General features: G+C 32.9%; 1 protein-coding gene across 3 annotated transcripts in view; it reads left to right on the top strand.

Moving 5' to 3' along the window:
* FSTL5 (follistatin like 5) overlaps positions 1–24,347 on the top strand; it is a 547,068-nt gene that overhangs the window by 444,964 nt on the left and 77,757 nt on the right. For 2 of the 3 annotated variants that reach the window (XM_060093804.1, XM_060093793.1), the window contains exons 10-11: positions 8,424–8,450; positions 17,661–17,779. In XM_060093804.1, the coding sequence (XP_059949787.1) occupies positions 8,424–8,450; positions 17,661–17,779 (146 nt within the window). The remainder of the gene's footprint in view (positions 1–8,423; positions 8,451–17,660; positions 17,780–24,347) is intronic. The other variant, XM_060093813.1, reaches the window with a different exon arrangement.

Here is a 24,347-nt window from a genome sequence, read left to right as displayed (position 1 = left end):
AATTCCCAGCCATTCAAGTGAACCTGCATGGAAGTGGATCTTCCAGCCCAAGTCAAGCCTGCAGATGACTGAAGCCTCATGAGAAACCCCAAGCCAGAGCACCCCCTCTGGCCAAAAAACCTCCATAAAGACATAAATGCTTTTTGTTGTTTTAAGCCACTGAGTTTGAGATACTTTCTTACTCATCATGTTATAACCACTGCAGACACTGTGCTTACTTGGTTTGGCATTGGAAGGAGAGATCGGTACCATTTTCATTTGTTTCATGCAATAGCTTAAATATTTGACATGGGAATAATTCTTTTAAAAATTATTTTTAGTTTTTTGAGGAACCTCCATACTGTTTTCCATAGTGGCTTCAACAATTTACAAACCCACTAACAGTGTAAGAGGGTTCCTTTTTCTCCAAACCCTCTCCAGCATTTATTATTTATAGATTTTTAAAAGATAGCTATTCTGACTGGTGTGAGGTGGTACCTCATTGTTGCTTTGATTTTCATTTCTCTAATATTTAGTGTTGATGAATATCTTTTCATGTGTCTATTGGCCATCTGTATGTCTTCTTTGGAGACATATCTGTTTAGGTCTTCTGTCCATTTTTTGATTGGCTTGTTTGTTTTTTTGTTACTGAGTTATAGGAGCTGTTTGTATAGTTTGCAAATTAAGCCCTTGATGGTTGCATCATTTGCAAATATTTTCTCCCAGTCCATAGGTTGTCTTTTCGTTTGGTGGTTTCCTTTGCTGTGCAAAGCTTATAGTTTGATTAGGTCCATTTGTTTATTTTTGCTTTTATTTCTATTGCTTTGGGAGATGGACCTAAGAAAACATTGTTATGATTTATGTTGGGGAATTATTTGCCTATGTTTTCTGTTAGGAGTTTTATGGTGTCTTGTCTTATATTTAAGTCTCAAAGCCATTTTCAGTTTATTTTCATGTATGGTGTGAAGGTGTGTTCTAACCTCAGTGATTGATTTATATTTGGCTGTCCAACTTTCCCAACACCACTTGCTGAAGACACTGTCTTTTCTCCATTGTATATTTTTGCCTCCTTTGTTGAAGGTTAATTGTCCATAGGTGTGTAAGTTTATTTCTGGGCTCTTTATTCTCTTCCATTCATCTATATGTCTGTTTTTGTGCCAGTACCATGCTGTTTTGATTACTGTAGCTTTGTAGTATTGTCTGAAGTCTAGGATGGTTATGCCTCCCGTTTTGTTCTTTTTGCTCATGATTGCTTTAGCAATTCTGGGTCTTTTCATGTTCCATATACATTTTAGGAGTATTTGTTCTAGTCCTGTGAAATATGTCATAGGTTTTTTTTAAAATAGGTATTGCGTTAAATCTGTAGATTGCTTTGGGTAATATGGCCATTTTAACAATATTAATTCTTCCAATCCAAGAGCACTGGATATCTTTCCATTTCTTTAAGTCATCTTCAATTCCCTTTATCTGTTTTTATAGTTCTCAGCATATAAGTCTTTCACCTCCTTGGTGAGGTTCATTCCTAATTATTTTATTATTTTTTTGATGTGATTGTAAAAGGGATTGTTTGTTTACATTCTCTGTCTGATATTTCATTGTTAGTGTAAAGAAATGAAACTGATTTCTGTATGTTAGTCTTGTATCCTGCTACCTTGTAGAACTCATTTATCAGTTCTAGTATTTTGTGTGGAGTCTTTAGGTTTTTCTATATATATTTTCACATCACCTGTGTATAATGACAGTTTTACCTCTTGACATGGGAATAATTCATACATTGTCTTGATTTCAATCTGACTCACTTTGTTGCCAGGAGTAGACTCTCTCTCTTTGGTTAAGTATAGGTTATTTTAAAATGGATGTGAACGTTGAACTGGCAATGTGAAGCAGTCAGAGATGTGTCTGCATTCAGAACCCAGAAACCAACTTTCCATAGTCAGACAACAGCTGAGAGTCTTGCTTCTCCCATGCGTTGCATAGGTCTTCCTTCTGTTCACATCTAATTGAATCCTGAGCTGCATGATCACAAATTATCACAGCCCTAATTCTATGTCATGGTGCCTTTTGCTATGCATTCTTACAATTCCAGTTCTCTGTACTCGTGGCTTTCTAACATGATTTCTTGATTCAAATTACACCCCCAAAAGAATATTATTTTCTATGTCATCACTTCATAGAATTTAAAACCATGGAGTCATGGCTAGTTTCAGGTTGTATGCTTTAATGTAAGCTTGACACTATAGCCTAATCAGCTAATTCTAAACACTAGGTTGGGAATCTGTAGTCCTGGGAGAATTGTCTTCAGTCAGTGCTAAAAGAGTGACAGTTTCACTTAAAAGTGGCTTTGAATTTGGCATATGGCAGGCAGTGTATTTGGCATATCTTATATAGTTTCCATCCCCAAAATAGAATGTTTTAATGTCTCATTTCCTTCTCCATATGTACATTCAAAGAAATTTCAACTACCATGACACAAACCACACATTTTTTCAGATACATTAAATTCTTATCTATATTTTCTTTTGCCGTTGCCCTTTTTCATTTGCCTTCTGAAGTTAAGTCAATTTTTAAGTCCAAATGGAGAAACAGTCAATAAGACATCTAGCTAAAATGTTACACTTACATAAATGTAGCTTATCAAAAAATGTTTTGCACTGGTGCCAACCTTACACTTTCAGACAAAGACAAGGATGAGCAAAAAACTTATTTAGTTGAAAGGCCAAGCAATTTACACATGAGTAGCCAAGGAAAATAGCTGTCCAGTGCTATAGCATGCTGCTCCGTAGTTAACTATGTAATTGCTTTTGCTTATGCAATATTCACCCTCCACATGTGTTTTCTCATAGAGACAGCATACTTAATATGGCATCCATCATTTGAATATAATTGCAAGTCCCTAATTTACAAAATAAAGCAATTTATGAAAAGAGCATTAATAAAAGTTCCTGGTGTCTACGCATCTGTTCCATTGAACCACATTATCATAACATATTATATTATATTATATTATATTACAAGACATATGTTATCTTCAAAAAGAAATTTACATTTCAGTTAAGTTGTGGATAAGTATTGAATACTGGAGGTCTGTAACTTTGAGGTTTTCATTATCTAATTATAAATGAAAGATTTCAGGACAGGTAATGTAGGTATGGTACATTATGGAAGGCCACAGATGTTTCACAGGATCTCATATGTAGAGAAAAAGAGTCATTTAACCCAACTCCTGGTTCCAGACTGGCTAACTATAGATAAAAGCTAAGTTGGATCTTAAAGGACAATTAAGATCAAGTTAGGTGAAGAATTTTGGTGAGGCTATTTACGCAAATGTAATACATGTGTAACAATGAAGAGATTCAAAATGACTTGATGTTTGGAATGTGACTTTAGGATGACACAGGCATATCATGGAAGACCATATGTGCTATGCTAAAGATTTTGAGCTTACACACACACACACAAACACACAGATATATGCATTATGTTTTTCAGCAAATGAGTGGCATCATCAAGCCTGCATTTATTATAGGTTGCTGTTAATATTTTATAAAGAATAAATTAATGTGACAAAATAGAGTCATTCTAATCTATAAGCAGCTATTAAAAATGTAAAAATTATCAAAGTTACATCCCAATAGATAAGCAATTAAGGATATAAATAGAGGAAAGTTTTATTTATATATGTGCAAGCAGAGTCAATATAATTTAAAAGCAAACTAATATAAGTAAGAGATAATATTTGTTCACACTTGGTAAGCTTGCACACACATGCATGCTCATATACATATACACATTAATAGTCCACCTTGAGTGTGGTGGGATGAATACTTTCCTGGACAGCTGGTGGTGCTGACAGCAACCTTTCGGAAATCGACCTGGCAACAGGTGTCAATGGCTTTAAACATAGCCAGACGTCTAGTAGAGCTGTATGCTAATGGAACAAAGTAGCTAGAAAGAGGGTCATTGCAGTGCACACACAAACATACACGTACGTATATATGCATACATCTATATGACTGATCAACCAAAAATATTTATTGAGTCCCTATCACTTATACTAGTCTTTGATTTAGGTACTAGGTTTAAGTTGACAAACAATGAACAATTGTATTTTTAAAAAGTAGAAATCCATATGATGGAATAGTGAACAGTGATTAAGATTAGACTAGCCAGGTTATGATAAATGAATTTTTATCTGCCACATATTTATATATTGTGTCAGAAACTCCCCCTTTCATGTACACATTTGTGTAAAAATTAGAAAAATAATGAAAAGTCATATAAGGAAAATAGACTTGGTTATTTTACCTGTGTAATTGAATTCAAAGTACTTTTTTAATGTAATGCACATTCTGACTTTGTACAATAAATATATAAAACACGTTCTAAACAGACAATAACAATACATGGCATTTTTAAATTAAGTATTTTCAGAATAAATTTTATCTTTATAAGATTTATTCTCTTGATCTAGGGATAATATAGTGTCCCATCTAGTGTATTTTTAGTGAATGTTATACTTGATTTGCTGTATTTTTTATATTTTAGTAAATCATTGATATATTACACTTTGAGGCTATTGTAAATGAAATCTTCTATTGTATCTTCTAATTCTTACATAGGAATATAGAATTTGGGGTATTCATCTTATGTCTTGTCACCTAACTGAATTTTCTTGCAATTTTTATGTGTCATTATAATTTAACCTTTGTGACTCATTTTAGCTTCAAATTTTGATTATTTTATTTACAAGTTTACAGTGCTTATATAATTTATATTTGTTTCTGGGCTTAGTAAAGTGGTTTGTCAAAATAAATTTCTAGTTAATTTTTAACATTTAACAAACACATTTATATTAATATAAAATATGCCTCTACTCTTAGTTTGCCAGGTTACTAAGAGTATATTACACTTAGTAATATGTGATACATTTCATCAGATTACGTTTTTAAATTTAAATTTTATTTGTCATTCTCATTTGATATTCTAATATATTATATCAGATGAATTGATTTCTTAACTAAATTTCTACCAAATCCTTTTTTTCATTCCAAGAGGCTTCCAGTCTATGATCAAACTTTTAATATCCTGGTGAATTTCACTTGTATTTTATTTGTCATTTTTGTCATTAGTGAAAGTATCCTGTAATTCTCTTTGCTTTGCTATTATTATCACTTATTGGCATCCCTTTGCTGACTTTACAAACTGAATGAGAACATTTCTATCTTGATCTATATTCTAACAACACTGAATACAACTGGAATTATATAATTCTTGAAACTAAGTACTTTTTATATAAGCCTTAGACTCTAAGAGCAACTTGGGAAGAAACTATTTTTGAAAGCGGTTTAATTAGCACCATGGTTATTTTTATTCAAATTTCTTCTTTACGTTCAGTTTGGATATTTATAGTTCCTTGGAATTTTTATGATATAGAGATTATCAAATTTATTACCAAAAGATTCTACATTGATTTAAAATTATCATAGCTACAAACATTTCTTCTTTCTTCCCTCTTTCCCAACTTCCCATCTCCTCCTCTTTCTATTTTTTTCCTCTCTCTCTCTCTCCCTCGCTCATATATTTTGTTCAGCGATGCATTGATTAAGCCTGTGCATTATCTTTTGGCCAAAAGTCTTTGGGTCCACATATTGAATTTTATTTTTGCATTTTTGTTGTTTTATATGAATTATGATTATATTTGATTTTTTAAATATTTAATTTGTTGAAGGATTTAGTGGGTTTAAATACTTGTAATACATTTTCATATTTGCTTTATTGTTGTCAGAAAGTGTCTTAACAATTTACTATTATTGGAATATACTTACAGAATACAGAAAGACTTTCTATTTTCCAGTTACTTTGTGACTACTCTTGATATCTTTCAGGAAAACTTGAAAACACTTCCTGTTTTTATCACAGAACATTCATTATGAAAACACTAATTTAGTCATAATAACTTTATTATTGAACTTTGTGTTTTTTCCCTTCATTTTTCAAATACCGAAGGTGATGAGTTAAAGAAGCAGAATATGATGGTTGTTTTATAAATTTTGTATCTAGTCCTAATAATTTTGTTTCATTTTTTAATACTATGTTTTTAGTTTATATAATTTTAAATTCATTATATAGTGCTTTGAATTTTACCTTATCTGGTATTAATATTACAAACCATGTATTTTTGGTACTTTCTCATAAATGATTGCATGTCTTAAAAATATCTGTCATTAGTCCTTTAAAATAGCAGTGCTTACGAATTCCCTGGCGCCCCGGTGGTTAGGATTCTGTGCTCTCAATGCTGAGGGGCCGGGTTCAATCCCTGGTCAGGGAACTAAGATCCCACAAGGGGAAGGACGAAACAATAATAATAATAATAAAATGGCAGTGCTTTGACATACCCACTAGGCTTTGTACATGCTTTTCCTATGATTGGGAGTCTGATTCCTACAACCCTCCCTGGGTTCCTCTTCTTCATGTTTCAGACTTCACCTTCACCATCACCATTAAGGACGTTTCCCCCAGTTACATGATCATGCCTAATCCACTCATTAAAAGCATTCACATTACTGTGTTCCTTTCTTTCATAACATATTAAATTTGTAATTTTGAAATTACATGATTTGAATCCGGTTTTTTTCCCCCCTCAACTAGTGTATAAACTCGATTAGCACAGAGTCTGGGTCTGTTTTATTCTGTGTATGGTAGCACTGAATACAATGCCTGGCACACGATTGGCACACCAAGTTGCATTGGTGGAGATATGAGTAAACCTAGGTCTACTTACCTTTGTTTATAAGCCGGAAAAATAAAATTAGTCTAATCATAGCTCCATCTTTCCTGAGCCTACAGAAGAAAATTTAATCTCCTGTGTACCATGTAATATAAAAGACTTTCTTGACCTTATCAGGGTCAAATTCTCCAGCTATATCTTCTATCAGTTTTGCCCTCCAAATATATCCAATTACTTAAATTTCGCTGAATACATTATAATGTGTCCCGTTGATATACCTTGAATATCTCATGCCTCCTGCACCCGACATCCCCTTGTAAGCTTGGGTGGCATTATCGTGCTTGAGCATCAACAGCCCAATGAAGTGGTCCCTCCACTGCCCAGCTTCTGCCTCTTGAAGGGGACTATCCCGTCCTGTCCTTTGCCACCGAACCTGATATTTGTTTCTCTAATTGCACTTATCACATGCTTATAATCATTTTTAGCATGGTTCTCTCCTTTCTCAGGCCTATGTTCTTTCCTTGTGACTAGGATCTGTCCTTTTACATATTCATTCCAAGCACACCATAGGCAACAAGAACAGCAACACAAAATGTGCTGAAGGGATGCAAGTACCATGAATTCATATTTGAATAAATATTCCTAAAGAATTAAAAATGCCAAGAATCTCAAAAAAAACACTCACTCTACAAAAAAGTATTTTTTATACTATGGTAGGTGCTGAAAACTGCATGACTTGGGCCTCCACCCTCCAGCTAGGAGTGCTAGATTCCAGTTTTGGCTCTGCTACACTGACGATCAGGGTTTAGTTTTAAAAAAGTGATTATGTTTAATATGGTTAACATATGCAGGAAGTAATTAGATGTGGATGAGCTGTTCCTTTATTTACATTTTCCTTTTCGCCAGTATTATTCTGCTTGAAAGTATATAAGTACACCTGAAACTAATAGAATTGTAAATCAACTATACTTCAAAAAAAGAGAAATTATATAGAATTAGATAAATTTGGATTAGTAAGGGAATCAGGCATTTTGTTGAGAATATTTTTAATTGGTATTTTTCTTTATTTCTGTCTTAATATTTTAACTCTATGTTGACTTAGTCCCTATACAGTATTTAATAAACCTATTGTCCAGGAATAATTTAATATGAAGCATTATTGTGCATTGAAATAAACAAGATATATTAGATATATTTTATTATGCTAGATTAAAAAGTGAAAGCATATACTACTTAAAAATAGGCTATTTCTGCATTCAAAATCCTGTGTTTACAAGAACTTGCTCAGGAATATTGCATATTATGTTAAAGCATTACTTATAATTAATGAGAATTCTAAAATTATAACTGTTTCAATTAGTAACTTTTAGTTAAGCTGTCAAATAAATAGTCTTTACTAATGTGTGTTCTAAAGATATATTTTATTAAAATTAAATATACCATTATTTTCAGTGATACATAAATTTTTTTTGTTTATTAACAAAATCTTTATTCCAAAGAAGAATTGGCTATTTCAAGACATGAATAGAACATTATTATACTCCCAGCATTTTACTGTTTTATTAATATAGATTGTTGAGTTCATCCTCACTATTTTTATGTGCATGTTCTGTCTTAGAGATTGTGACCTCTTTAATAGTTATTTATATTACTATGTAATTGAATCACTCTTTACTCATTGTTTCTTTTTCTCCTTTTTCTTTTAAACATGCTGCAGTAGCTAACATATTATGGAGAGAAGAAGGTAGTAAATTCCATTATTTTTTATATTATTGTGATTATTTTGCTTAACTTTTAGATGTATTGACTATCAGTTCTAATAATTGCCTTATTCATTTTTATTTTGACTCAATATTTTTATTTGATCATAAATCAGTATTCTTCTGTAAACCTGCTACCATTAAACATATTTATAACTCCTCATCAGCTTGATTTATTTTTGGTATATAATCAGGAAGTTATATTACATTATATGGAAATGCTTTTAAGAGTATAAAGTTAAAATTAGTCAAATAAATGAAAGCAAGCTTAAACATAATTTATGTAATAAACTGTGATTTAGATTAGAAAAAGAAAAATTATAAAAACTATTGCCTTATGAAGGGACTATAATAAATTATTTAAGAAAATGGTTTATAAACTTGAAGGACATGGATTCTAATCCAGTCTGCACTGCTATGTAACCTAGGGCTTTTCTATGTCACAAATTCCTCATCTCAAAAATAAGGGTAGTTGTTAATTCTCAATAGGGTTGTTTTATCAACTCCTTAAATATAGTCTGCACTTGATAAATGCCATCCACGGTCATTTATTATTGTCTTTGTTTTTCTTAGTCACAAAGGCCAAGAGGAATGTATTTGCCCAGGTATTCAAATAACCCAAGTGCTTTAGTTAAATTCTTAGGAGAAAACTATCGATAACTCATCATTACACTCCTGGCAAGCAATGGCCAAAATAACTGCCTTCAGGATCCATCCTAGAAAAACTTTCTCTTCCCCAGTTATAGCTCCCTAAAATTATTAAAGCAGAATAATAGCAATATCAGTAACCAGAACACATTTATTGAGCCCTTATAATGTGCTAGATACTGTACCAAGTATCTTAGAATATTAGATCCATTAAAATTACCAAAAGATGAACATAACACTTTATATTTTTTTTGTCCTTGGTATTTCTTGCTCCTCAAATCTTTTGTAAAGTCTTCTTTAAGAGTGTTTTTTTTTGTTTTTTTTTTGTTTTTTTTTTTTTTTTTTGCGGTACGCGGGCCTCTCACTGCTGTAGCCTCTCCTGTTGTGGAGCACAGGCTCCGGATGCACAGGCTCAGCGGCCATGGCTCACGGGCCTAGCCGCTCCGCAGCATGTGGGATCCTCCCGGACCGGGGCATGAACGACGTCCCCTGCATCAGCAGGCGGACTCTAAACCACTGCGCCACCAGGGAAGCCCCTGTAAAGGCTTCTTTAAACTCCAGTTTACTAAAGAGGTTCTAGTGTAACTTTACCTTCTCATTTTATTCCTCTTGGATATTTCACATTTGAACGTACAAATGCAATCATTACTGAAACAGATATGACATGATTAACATATGCGTTAGACATTTCTTTATACTCTCTTCCTTCTTGAGATTAAACAAATATTTCTCTGGGTATCACAGATCTAGCTTTGCTGGCTAATTGCTGGGAAAATTTGAATGAGTCATTTTACCTCTCTGAGCCAGACTTTTCTAAAACAATGCTTGAAATACAGTTTGGGACTCAACTTGAAAATTTGTGATGTGTATATCTCCTTAAAATATGTGAAACAACTCTTCCTTATAATTTGACCTTGATAACAGTCATTAACATTATTAGTTTATAATACTCATTGATATGTAATAATAATATAATATTCTTCAGACTACCCTTAAAAGTATAGGAGACCTGCAGATTAATTAAAATCACACTGAGATTCATTATATGAAATCATTTTTATTTATTTAAATTTTTCTTCTGTTAGTCTTTGAAGATGAATGTTCTCAATAATTATTCTCCATCAATCAGTGATGTGCTTACTCTTCATGACTTTGTTTGACACAGAATATGTGCTTGAGAAATCATAGCTATTTAGTACATTTTGCAGATAATTTAAAGACTTATACAAGAAATGTTTTTGGGGAAAGTTTTAAAATCTTTTATTTCATGTACAGTTATCATCAGCGCACTTTGTTTTTTGAAATAAAAAGATTTAAACTAATACATTTGAGAAAATAATATACTTGACTCAGATTCATAGGAATCTGTAAATTACATTTTTTTTTTTTCTTTTTGCGGTATGCGGGCCTCTCACTGTTGTGGCCTCTCCCGTTGCGGAGCACAGGCTCCGGATGCGCAGGCCCAGCAGCCATGGCTCACGGGCCCAGCCGCTCCGCGGCATATGGGATCCTCCCAGACCGGGGCACGAACCCATATCCCCTGCATCGGCAGGCGGACTCTCAACCACTGCGCCACCAGGGAGGCCCTGTAAATTACTTTTTATAATGCCACAGTTATCGGCAAGGCATTACAATTAGAAACGATTGCATGTAATAATAATGGTGGCCAGAGATAATAGACCAGCTTGAGGAATCACTGAACCCCAACTGTGTGTACAATTATTTCATAAAAAATAATTAAAATAATAAAGAAAGTTTCCAAAGCAATTTTCTACTTCTGTTTTTAAAAGATAGGATAATAACTAATATGAACAACATTTTTCTGTGGTCCATTTCTATTTCCACTCTAGCAGTGCTTTCTATTTGTATGCTTGTCTTCTTACCATGGCCAAGATAAATTTATCTCAGGGAGAACCCATTGAAGAATTTCAAGCATTTTTAGATGAATAACAATGGAAAGAGAGTTTAAAATGATAATACCTCTCATAATGTCATATGACTTACATGCAAGTGTAAGATCTATAAAATTTTGTTTAACTGAAAAATTATTTTTAAATGTATACCTCAGAATCTGGCTTACCCAGGACTTTGTGAGCTAAATCAACTTTACTCAATTTTGTGTATATTATCTTATTAATCACACGATATTTAAGCATGAAACAGTGTCCTCTGTTTCTGAGTTCACCTTTCAGTTCTTTTCTAGCTGTGATTCAAGTTAGCAAGAGTGTAAAAATACAATGTTTTCAAAGAGAAGAAGTATCTCACTCATTTACTGACAAATATTTTAAAGAGCCTACTGTATGTAGAACACTTTGAAAGCACTGGAAATATAAAGATAAGAACTAGTATCTACTCTAAAGATGTTTTCAATCTAGTAAATTAAAGGCTAAATCATTCTTATTGTCAACTAATTTTACTACCTATATGATTTCAAAATACAACATTAAAAATTCAGTAGGATTGGGTCTCTTCTACAATATTTTTTATGATCTTGTTATCAAATATAATATAATAAAGTATTTCCTAGTATTTATTCAGTAGACAACAGTTTGGGTGTATGTTATAAAGTCTAACAATAATAAATGTTTGTATAAGCATTGAATTAAAGGAACTTAAAACATTTTATTCATTGCAGGATTAAGCTAAACTTTTAAATATACTACTTTCAGGAGAGATGTCGGGTGGTTCATTATATGACACAGAATTTTCTAAATTTATTATAACATGAAATTATTTTGATGAATACCTATAGAATCAATATTTAACTGAAGCTACTTTGGGAAATACTGGCTTGATGTGACATCCAATGATTTGAAAGCAAAAATATGTATATTGATATTTTCCATATTTGTAAAAATTGTCTCTTCTATTCTTTGTTAATATTTATGAATCTATTCACACATAAATATGGTATAGAAATGGTTCAAATAAATTTCTGTATTAGTTGGGCTAATTAACACCAACCAACACCAGGCACCAGTAGACATTACAGTGAAATCTTGCAAAAAAGTTTACATATTACATCATCTGATTAGCTTTGTGAACTATAATATCACCAAAGTGGGGAAAAAAGAATAATAGGAAACAGGTCAGCTCTTAACTCCTTTAGCCTGAGATTTTTCACATTTCGTTGTCCATACCATTATATGCTGCCGGGTAGCATTGGAAATACAGGAGCATGCATACCTGCTTAATGAGCTACTTGAGCATCCTGTATAATTATTTTTAGAGTAAAAAAATTGCTAAGGTTCTCAGGACCAGATTACTGTCTCACAATAATATTGGTGAAATACTTAAAATGAAAAAGAGTTTTCAGAGGGTAAGGCTTCTGAATTCATGAGACTTAGTGTGTCATATAATTGGATGAGGCAGAGACCACGCCTTCTAATGGCTGGCTGAGATGCCATCGCCAAAGTGATGAAAGCTGTCAATATTTTCATTTGCAAGTTCGCTACCTTCTCTGATGAAAACAAATGTCAACATTTTAGCGCTTCAAATTATCTCATAAACCTGTTTTCAAATCAAAAATGAATCTGACAAGAGATAACCATTTTCAGATATATGTGTATACACACACGTATGCATGTATGTATACACACATATACATGTGTAATTTATAATTATACATATGATTTCACCTAATATTAACTACATAGCAGACAAATACTCTATTATGTTATAACCTTTGCTATGTTAATTATTAAATGTGAAATGAATCTCGTAAATTTGCATTCAAGTTTTTCAGCATATCTTTGGAAGTTCAGGAAGTTGAATTCTGATTTAAAAGGACTGGTTTTAGATAATATCACTCTGACCAATATATATAATGTTCAGACAGTACCCACTTTCCTGGATTAATAGTGGCTAATAAAGAGCTTAACACAATCACTCCCAGAATATCTGCTAGAAGAATGAGAGAGGAAGTCAGTCTAATTTTAGTGGAACATAGCATAGAAATTTCATTGAGGTGTGATGGTTTGGTATTGCTATGTGTGTGAAAAGGATTTTAATTCCAAAGACAGAGATACAAAAATGGGAACATTCATGAAACAAAAATCCCTCCCTGCTGAGTTATTCAAGGTGAGAGATGCAATATAGACCATCTATTCTTGCCTATATTTTTCTTTAGCTTAAAAAAAAGATTTCTTCTATATTAAAAATATGAGTAAGTTTAGGATCACTTGAAAGGGAAAAGAATGATATAATATCAACTAATAATCAACAACTAATCAACTTTAACACCAAACATTGAATTATCTTTGATTGGTTACCAAATCAGTGCTTTTTAGGATTATAATTTGCCATTGATCATAATTTAAATGCTAAAGTAATGGTGGTTTAAGTCAGAGGAAGGCAAACATCAGCACAAAATATTTTTGTTATTGACTTAACTATTCATCCAGTAATCACACATTAACCAAATATTATTTTTGATGTAAACTATGGAATATATATGTAATTTATAATACATAAGGTAACTATATTATCATGATACACTATTGTTCTTGAGTAGAAATCCTCAAAGGATTGAGACAGGAATGTGAATTACATACATTTTTTTCTCAGTCCATCTCATGTATTTAAAGGTGCAGTATTGGTTGAAAAACCCTCTGGGAAATACTTCTCTCTTATGAGGCTGCAAGTAATTCTTGCCATGTCCTCTCAGTATAGAAAGAAAAACAAAGAAGAAGAGCTCACAAAGAAAAAACAAAAATTATGGATCACTTTTTTGTGCTACTATACTTTGTTAGATTAACAATCGACCTGGAAAAGACAAAGTACCTGTGTCTGTCTTCACAGGGGATGAAAAAAGACAAAATAGCACATACTCCTAATCTTTACCGTGACTAGAGTGGTAAAGCTTTTACTGAAGTCAAGAGCTTTTGTAATAAACTGCAATAGAAAGCATCAATGAGGAGAGAATGGTAATTGAAACCTACATGGTTGTCGGACTTTGGGGGACTCAAAATTATTGACAACTCCAAGAGCTTTTGTTTATGTGGGTTATTTCTCTCCACTTGTATTTACCATATAAGAAACTAAAACAGAGAAAATTAAAATATGTATTTTAAAATACGTATTTATTTATTTGTTTAAAATAACCATAATAAATAACCCATTACATGTAGGCATAAATACCACATTATTTGTAAAGTTATATTAAAAAAATGAGACTCACTGTTGTACATTTTGCAAATTTTTAAAATATCTGGGTGAATAAAAGATGCTGGATTCCTGTATTTGCTTCTGCATTGAACTGTTATGATATCACTCATAACATCATATGTCAAGTAGCCTGTTGAGAACTACACTCCATATTTGGAAGCATCTAATTTGTGAGAATGAGAGAGAAAAATGCAAATGACATCTTAGCATTATTATGAACATAGTTTTGACTTTGCAGACCCTCTGAAAGGATCAACTTTGAGAACTGCTCTACTAGAAAATCAAGTTGCTCTTTTAGTAGGCTCACACATCCGTAGAATTCAATCTCATAGAAAGCTGAAATGTACTAGTAGTATATCTCACAGAGTAAATTTGAGGAAAACAGGACAGTAATCACATTTTGGTTAGATGCCATTTCACCATTTTTTTTCCACTGATGTTTCAAAGAAGACATAATGTCAGTCATAAAAAGACAGACAGTTAACATTTCTTAAACTCATAGTAAGAGTTCAAGTCACTCTGCTACATGTTTTCCTTTGTCTATCTCATTTACTTCTTACAATAGCTGCATAAATCTAATTATTATCTCCCAATTTGAGATGGAGAAATTACAGCACAGATATTACATGTATCCCACGATACAACAATAAGTTCTATAGTCGTGATTTACCTCTGAGCTGTCTGAATTAAGAAAATAAAGTTTATCTCTCTTTGTTATATTCTCCCACACCAAAATAAAGGTTAGGGCATGGAAACTTAATAGTTCCAATGAACATACACAGATATGTTATTGCTTCCTATACAGATTAAGCTAACAAACGCCCCAAAGTGAAAATCAGCATGTGTTTTCAATTACCACATCTCAAGCATAAGGTAATTCATATCATTCTATGCCTAGTATATTCAAAATAAATTATAATATTATAGCAGCAAATTTAAAATGATATATATCTGCATCATATATTCAGATTATAAATTCTGCTGCTAAAACCTAAGTAGTAATTGATGAACAAAATATGTCTAGCAAGAAAATAAATGCAAAATATCCCTCGTGTAGGTAGGGAAGAGAGGAATACATAGATGGCTCTGAAGATAAAGTTTTATTTCATAGCGGAGTGATTGATACATAGGTGTTCAGTTTATCTTGTTATTTTAACATATTTATACATGATAATTTGTTGGCATTGCTATTTCATAAACACTAGGGAGTTATATTCCCACCAAAAACAATAAAATGCAAAAGCAAACTAAACCTTGCCTAACTTTATCTGTATTTTTCAATAACTTGTAACTGGGAAAGTAGCTTATACTCTGTAAAAATGCTGATGTGTATGTAACTCATACTTTAAAAAGCAAGAAAATGGACTTTCAGTTTTGAAAGTGATTTGGATGGATTAAGCGAGTTTTAGAGGAAAATACAGCTCAAGAAATCTCATCTATGGAATCCCACTGACTGTACTGTGCACAGAATATAGTAAAATAACAATAAAAAATATCCATAGGAATAAGGGCAGGGAATACTTCAAGAAACTTTGCAAACTGTCTGGACCTAGAGTAGTTGTCAAGTTCAAACACATTCAGACTCCTGACTGTGGAGCAGAATTGTGCATACCTGAAGGAGAATATAGTGATGTTCATTAAAAAATGTTATTAGCTTTGTATGTAACTGACACAACTGAAAATCAGATCCAAGTTTCAACTACCAGTATTGTTAATTTGCTAGTCACTGATACATAGCACACATCAACCTTCTGACAATGTTTACACAGAAGCTTGCTAATACAAATCAGTTTTTTGCATAAGCAATTTTTGTAAGTTTTATCCTTGGTATGGAATTGATCCCTCTGTATTCAAAGCTATAATTATAAATTGTAGCTGATAACTCTTAAATTTTATTTTATGAAAACATAACTTGAATTTAGTTCTTGCTACTTCTGCTACTGTTCTGGAATATCTCATTGTAACATTGTGCACTCTGGAATTAAAATGCACAATTAACTGATAAAGATTGCATGTATTAAAATATGAGGACTGTAAATATTTATAAAACAATAAGATGTGTCAAAATAATCTGGATCATTAAAATATATATGCATTATTAGAAATAATTTCACTCTGTATAAACAGCAATAAGTGATAATTATGATCAAATACATTTTCCTCTGAATCATAAGAATAGATGGTGACTTTTAAAATTAACTAGGAACATATTTAACAAAAATAAATGTGGCTTAAGTTGAATAAACAATTTTTTTTAACAAATCAATAAACTTTTATTGTAATCCTCAGGCTTGACTTCATGGGCCTTGCAGCTGTCCTCAATTGAAGTAAAAATTAAAAGTAGATTTTTTTAAAGTTAAGCATTTTAAAGAGCAAACTATCAAGATTTCAGTATAATTGTTTATCTGTTGACTCTCACTGAATTATGTGTGGTATAGTTATACTGAATAAATATGGTTGTGCAAACCAGTACCCCTGGATGAGGTACTCAGGTGAGGATCAGGAAAGGGAGAACTACATGCTCTTAGTCTGGACATGTTGGAACAAAGCAGAAGCAGAGGAAACAAAGAGAACAGGTGTGCAATCATACGTGACAAGTCCCCATGTGCAGACCACCGCCGTTAACTCCACGGCATTCCAGATGTCTAATCTGTAGCATCCCATATCCATGAGGTGTGGGTGTATAATATAAGTGAGATGAATTTCTGAGATGTCACACACCCAAACCCATACTGTGAAAAGTAATTAAAAGTATGATTTAAATGAGATTTTTGCAAGACCTTAAATTAATTCAAATTTTTAACTGGAGAAATAGACCCCAAACTTTGTCAATATGAAAACTGATATGTAAGACCTCTAGTAGGATTATATTTACAAACATTATTTTAGGAAAATACATATTCTCTAAAATCTGGGGGACTTGGTCTGTTTGTTTCTAAAAGTCTCTATATAAGCTAAATTCCTGCAAAGAATGCCATTTTATTTTCCTTAGGGAACTCTAATAGAAATAGGATACATATGATTCTTCAAAAAGTACTTTTATGTCTTAATCAGCACCTAAATTAAGTAGGGATGGTAGCAGACATAATCTATGTATCAAAGAGTTTATCTCCATTTATAATTATTTTTAAATATATGAAACATTTGTTGAATTATATTAAGGAAATCACTGACTTGCAGATCAGAGAGATGAAGCAGAATGTCTGCATAATATTGCAGAGTTGCTTGGGCATATGGTAAAGGTCTCACATGGTTTGCTTTATTAGCATTATAGGACTTCACAAATTGATCTCTCACCAGCAATGTGAGGGGCACTGAGTTTTGGTTGTAAATGTTTCTGATAATTTTATTTTGAACTTTTTTGTGTTTTTACTCCTAAGGTCTGGGAATTGGGAACATGTTCTATGTTTTTTATGAAGATGGAATCAAAGTGATACAACCCATAGAATGTGAATTTCAGAGGCACATTAAGCCTAGTGAAAAGCTCCTTGGATTTCAGGCAAGTATTTTAAAAATTCCTTTATAGTTTTATACAGTAATTTTGTTAAGTAGAATTGTATTTTGGAAATACAATGAAATCTACACATATATGAGACGTGTGAGTAGGACAGTGTTAAAACTATGATATTGTCTGTTACTCTATGCAGGTTTTATACTTAAAGAGGAAGATAATATATTGTGTATTCGTAATGACTTGTTTGGAATTAAAATAAAGGCACTAGAGGTGAAATATCAAAACTGAACACAGCATAAAAACTTCACCCGTTCCTTAATTTAGAATGTCTCCCATTTTGGCAGGCAATGGTTACTTTAACATAATGAAAAAAAATAGCCTATAAATAATCTGATGGGAAGTTGAGGTATATTAGATGCTTTATAAATGTTGATGCCCATTTATTCTACATCTTATTTTTTTCATGTACCTTTATTTATTTACATGTACTTACCTTTAACAGAAATATTTATTTTCTGTAAAATTTTGGTCAGCTTTCAGAAAACAGAAGAATACATGACAAAATGCGTATTGCTTATACATATTAGGGACTGTACTTCTGTGCAGGATAATAAGAAATAATAATTAATTTTATATTGCTATGGCTATGTATATCTCCACATAAATATGTGTACACCAAAATATGTAATACTAAAGGTACTCATGTTACCTTTGTGTTCCCACACAAGTACAGGCATGCACCGGACACCCAAAGTAAGGTAAGATATTGGTAGACCTCAGAATGCAACCCTGTCTTGATACTCATTTTAAGGTTGGCATGGCGACAAGATATGAGCAAAATAGATATTAATGCCCTGGTTTAGATCCTTTACTTTCAACTCCTATTTTGAGCCTACCAGTAGCCAGTGTTGTCACATATTGAATTATGGAGACAACAATTTACAAATTAAAGCCATGTCCTAGAATGAGAAGAAGGAAAAAAATATGAGAGTGAGATAAGATAGGCCAGCATCTCTCAGACACTCTGTAGGACAAAGCAATCTAATGACCTCCTATTTTAAATAAAGGAAATAATTTAACTCAATATGTTTATGAGTGTTTAAAACAAAAGAAACTATTTTTAATTTAAAAATGTTTCACTTAAAGGCTAAATTACTGAATAGAACCATTACCATTTTGTTAAACTATAAGTTTAACAAGTATGAAAACACTTTAAATTGTACGTGCAATTTTGTTTTGTTTTATAGTCAGATGATATCAATGCTGACTAAATCCATTTTGAATAAGGTGTGTGTGTATGTAAAGAAACACATATAAAAATATAAATATTTGCCTCTGATAAAGCAAGTCATTCAATTTTATGGCATGTGTATATTTTTATAAAAATATTATGGATGAGAAATTTGGGCTAACACACAGATATTGGAAATGTGGCACCAAAATAGTTATTTAAATCAGAGCAAAATCATTTAACAAAAGAGTGTTTCTGATTCCTATGGGATTGGCAGTGTTGTGGCTAACTATTTGGAATCTAAAGCTGAAAAAGCAAGGAAAAATCCATGTGATAGTTTTGTGACATGTCTGGAAAATAGGGATGTGAAGTTTACTTACCTGAATGTCTCTTTTTGAAACTTTTGATTACTTAGACTTCCTCCTAAAAAAGTAGGTCTCTCTCTCTCTCTCTCTCTCTCTCTCTCTCTATATATATATATATATATATATACACACACACACACACACACGTGCGCATATATATAGTGAGAAATTATATGCATACATATATAAATTATGTATACACTTCTATAAAAAATTAAAATTGAAGAGGAGATAGAAACTAAACATCGGTGGTGACAGCCTTAACTCATTTCCTTCAACCTGAGAACCCTTATCCACAACAATGACAAGGCAAGGATTATTAGTAATTGACTGCATCAGATTTTTCAAATCATAGCCCTTGGAAATCTTATAGCCATCTTACACATGGGGTTATGCTAGAAATTCATATTGCAAAATAAAAAGAAATATAAGGATAGAAAGTTAACATTCTTATATAAAACAAAAATTTCTATATGCTAATGGAAAACTAAGCAAAAAGTACAAGAAAAGTTAGATTTGTATTTTTAAGACAAGAGAAACTATCAAATTGAAATTAAAATACAAATACATTTTAGCTGACCAATATATTTGTTAAAGCAGTAAGAATAATATAGAGAGTGGATAATTGGCTAAAACTACATCCTGATTATATTGTAAAATGCAGAATACAGGCATTTGTTTATACCAAAAGAGAGAGACATATTTTTCATGCAGTTATTATAGCCCATATATATGAAATAAAGGCTAGAGTAGATAAGCTTTTACTTCATATTGCCTTGTTATTTTGTTATTCCTTAACGTGAGATAAGCTTAAATAATTGGAATATGTATACACAGACACTTTCATGATACACAAGTATACAGCAGTAGAAAAAAAGAAAAATTGACGGCAGTATGCTTTGAGAATAAATGTTGAATTAAATGTGTTTCTTATGTGAAGCTATTTTATTTCTGTTTAAATACAAGAAGATGTTCATTTCAGAGTGTGTAAGCTATTTGGTGCCACATTCTACTAGATTTCATTTCTAATTATAAAATGATTTCATGAGGGAATTGTTGTTGTTGAGTCAAGAGAACATTTTTCTCCAGAGAAACAGAACCAATAGGATTAGTATCTATATCCAAGTCTGGATCTGGATCTGGATCTATATCTCTTCATCACTGTCTGTCTCCATCTCCTTATTTTAAGGAATTGTCTCCAGAACTAGTGGGTGGAGTGGCACACAAGTGTGTGAAATCTGTAGGGCAGTCCAGGCAGTAGGAAATTCTGGAATCCAAAATCCCCAGATTAGGCCAGCAGAGTGCTGATACAAGTCAACACTGGGGTATTGAGTCTGACATCTATAGGCAGACTGGAAACTCAAACAGATTTCTGTGTGGAAGCTTAAGGCGGGATCCCTTCTTCCGTGGGAATCCTCACTCTTAAATCTGAAGGCCTGAAACTGATTGCATGAATCCCACTTACATTACGGGGGATGATCTGTCTTACTTAAAGCTAACCAATTTAATTTACTTTTTAATTAATTTTTATTGGAGTATAGTTGCTTTACAATGCTGTGTTAGTTTCTGCTGTACAGCAAAGTGAATCAGTTATACATATACATATATCCTCTCTTTTTGAAATTTCCTTACCATTTAGATCACCACAGTGCATTAAGTAGAGTTCCCTGTGCTCTACATTAGGTTCTCATTGGTTATCTATTTTATACATAATAGTGTATATACATCAATCAGAATTTCCCAATTCATCCCACCACCACCCTTCCCCACTAAGTGTCCATACGTTTGTTCTCTACATCTGTGTCTCTATAAAGACAACTAATTTTAAATGTTAATCACCTCCACAAATACTTTCACAATGACATCCAGACTAGTTCTTTTTTTATTATTTCATTCAAGTATAGTTGATTTACAATGTTGTATTAATTTCTGCTGTACAGCAAAGTGATTCAGTTATACATATATATATATATATATATATATATATATATATATATATATATATATTCTTTTTCATATTCTTTTCCATTATGGTTTATCCCAGGATACTGAATATAGTTCCCTGTGCTTTACAGTAGGTCTTGTTTATCCATTCTCTATCAGACTAGTTCTTGACCAACAACTGAGCGACATAGCCTAGTCATAGTCAAGCTGACATAGGAAACAACCCACCACATCTTACTACCTCTATTAGTCAAGACTTTGATTAGCATTTTTATTCCCAATGTACTTACACATGGCAAGTAGTCGAGTAACATTTGTTAAATGAATTTAAGGAAAACTCCATTGCTTAGAGCCTTAGGCTATTCATTCTTTTATGCATTGCCAGAATTTAAAGGTGTATACATCTAATTCCCTCCTCACCTCTCCTTACTTTACAATTCCCACAAAACAGTGTTCTTCTTGTGAAAAATGTTTCATAAAATAATTAATCACTGAATTGTTTCAGGGTAAACATAACCTCATGGGTCTATTAATTCAAGATCACACAGTCAAAATATACTGTTCAAATGCCCAGTCTAAGACAGTTTGGAGTTCTATTATAGAAAAAAGAAAGCTAGTTCTTCTGGATTTTAGAAGATAAATCATTTGATTGTGAGTAGTGGAAATGAGTCTTTTCACATCATTTTTTCCCCACAAAAAAGGATTAAACATAAAAATAATATTTTTCAAAGTCACTGTTGATATTAAGAGAATTGCAATTCCCAATACAACTCATTGGCTAGTAAAGTTTAGATAAAAACAAATATTTAGAATACAGAATTTTGATCAAATCTCTCAGAAGTTGCTGTTTGCTTGCTCTAAATAATTCAGTTTTGGTACAATGTCAGATTACATCAGGTTTCAGCTTTTGGTAGTGAGTTGGTTGAAGATTCATAGAACATGCTTTTATTTATACTTTCATCTATTGTTTTTCCTTTTTTTGTGATGCAGCCTAACTAGACAGGATTCTTGCTATATTTATCCTAGTTGTATACGTGATTTCATCTTGTCACCTACAGTAAGTATGTACTTCAAGCAAATAGGATTCTATCCCAGACTTATAACTTCAGAACTCAACTAAAATGGGTTTGGAAAAATGTTTCAATTATTAGGCTTTTGCAAGATTACCAACTGTTTCACTTTTTGGTTTTCAAGTATTTGGTCAACCATATCCACAACTCTTTTAATCTTCAATGCTTTTTTACTTCACTTCCTTCTCTGTTCGCTTATTAAGATCCAGCTGCTAGGGCCTCCCTGGTGGCGCAAGTGGTTGAGAGTCCGCCTGCCGATGCAGGGGATACGGGTTCGTGCCCCGGTCTGGGAGGATCCCATATGCCGCGGAGCGGCTGGGCCCGTGAGCCATGGCCGCTGAGCCTGCGCGTCCGGAGCCTGCGCGTCCGGAGCCTGTGCTCCGCAACGGGGGAGGCCACAACAGTGAGAGGCCCGCATACCGCAAAAAAAAAAAAAAAAAAAAAAAAAAAAAAAGATCCAGCTGCTGTTCTCCATACATACCATGGTGTTATTTATTCTTTCGTGGGGACTAGAAGAGCTTGAAAGAAAAATCACACAAATCTTATCATGCGTGGGTGTTAAGTATATAGATGTGTGTGTGTGTGTGTGTGTGTGTGTGTGTGTGTGTGTACTTTGGTTGGGGGGCAATGTTGCGTGGCTTGTGGGATTTTAGTGCCCCAGCCAGGGATCAAGCTTGGGCCTGTGGCAGTGAGAGCAGAGTCTTAACCACTGGAGCACCAGGGAAGTCCCACATACACGGGTCTTATATTTTAAGATGCAAAGATTCTGTTACTGGTTTTAATGCAACTTAAATGATGCTAACTCCAGAGGATCATAGTTTCTGATGTGAATCACCTCTAAAATGTCTATTTTCTAGGCTTGGAATTTCCATATAAGAAAATTACCTAGACTTTATAAATCAATATGATTGGTACTCTATTAGAATGGAGGTTTTACATCAGAAGAGGTTGTGTCCATAGTGTGCAGAATTCTCATGTATCAAGAAATTGAAACAGATTAGAAATGGGGAAACACAGCTCTCTCTGCTGCGTCCACACTTCTCTCTCTGCTGACGTTCCCCTCTTCTCAAGCAGTGCAGCCTTAAGGGCATTTATCAATTTCCTTGTTAATACTTCCAAACCCCCTTTTCAGCATCTCCTTCTGTTTCTAATCCAATTACTACTTCTCCAAACTCTGTCCAGAAAAATAATTGTTAAAATACCAGCCGCTTTATATGATGCAGACAATTCATTTCTCCATGAAGCCATCAAGCAACCTTTTGAATTCAATACCACTGTATATTTCAGAAAGGTAATCGAAAATTTTCCCCACTTATTCTTTTCTCAGTGGGCCTCTATTCAAACATGGCTTAACTTACAAAGAGTTCTAGAATGATAAAAATTTAAGCTTTCATTACAATGATATCCTGCAAAGAGCTTCCTTTACACTTACAGTGATATCCTGCAAAGAGCTGCCTAAAGAGAGTAATGCAAACTACCTCTAACTATTCCTTAGAAGATTATGCTGTTGATTTTAAAAGAAATAAATTTATGAAATTGGTCTTTGAAGCCCTGGATTTAAAGGGGCTTTGTAATCTTTCATTAAAAATCACACTCATGAAATTCTCTTATTGTGCTTCTGTTACGCTTGAAGTAGGCAAGGCTGACATTAGGGGGATAGCCGCGGGGAGCATGTAAATCATGCAACAGCATCTTAATGGAGTTGTATAGCATATTAATTGGACCAAGTAATCTTATCTAAGAAAGCATATTAGGTTTTTAAGAGATTATTAATAAGAACCAGCCAAGTTATCTGGTAAATGTGACCAGAATTATGTATGTATCTCAAACAATCTCTTGCCATCACATTTTTTTTAATGAAATATAAGGATTCACTATACACACCTAGGAGCACATTTTCTGTACTTGAGAAAGAAATGTACTTATAGTAATTTGGAATTTCAATAGAAACTTCTTAAGAGTAAAATTGAAGAGTTTAACATAAAAATTATTCATACAAATAT

This window comes from Mesoplodon densirostris, chromosome 1 (assembly GCF_025265405.1).
Source record: "Mesoplodon densirostris isolate mMesDen1 chromosome 1, mMesDen1 primary haplotype, whole genome shotgun sequence".
In the NCBI taxonomy this organism is placed as follows: domain Eukaryota; kingdom Metazoa; phylum Chordata; class Mammalia; order Artiodactyla; family Ziphiidae; genus Mesoplodon; species Mesoplodon densirostris.
This window is presented reverse-complemented; position numbering and strand designations above follow the sequence as displayed.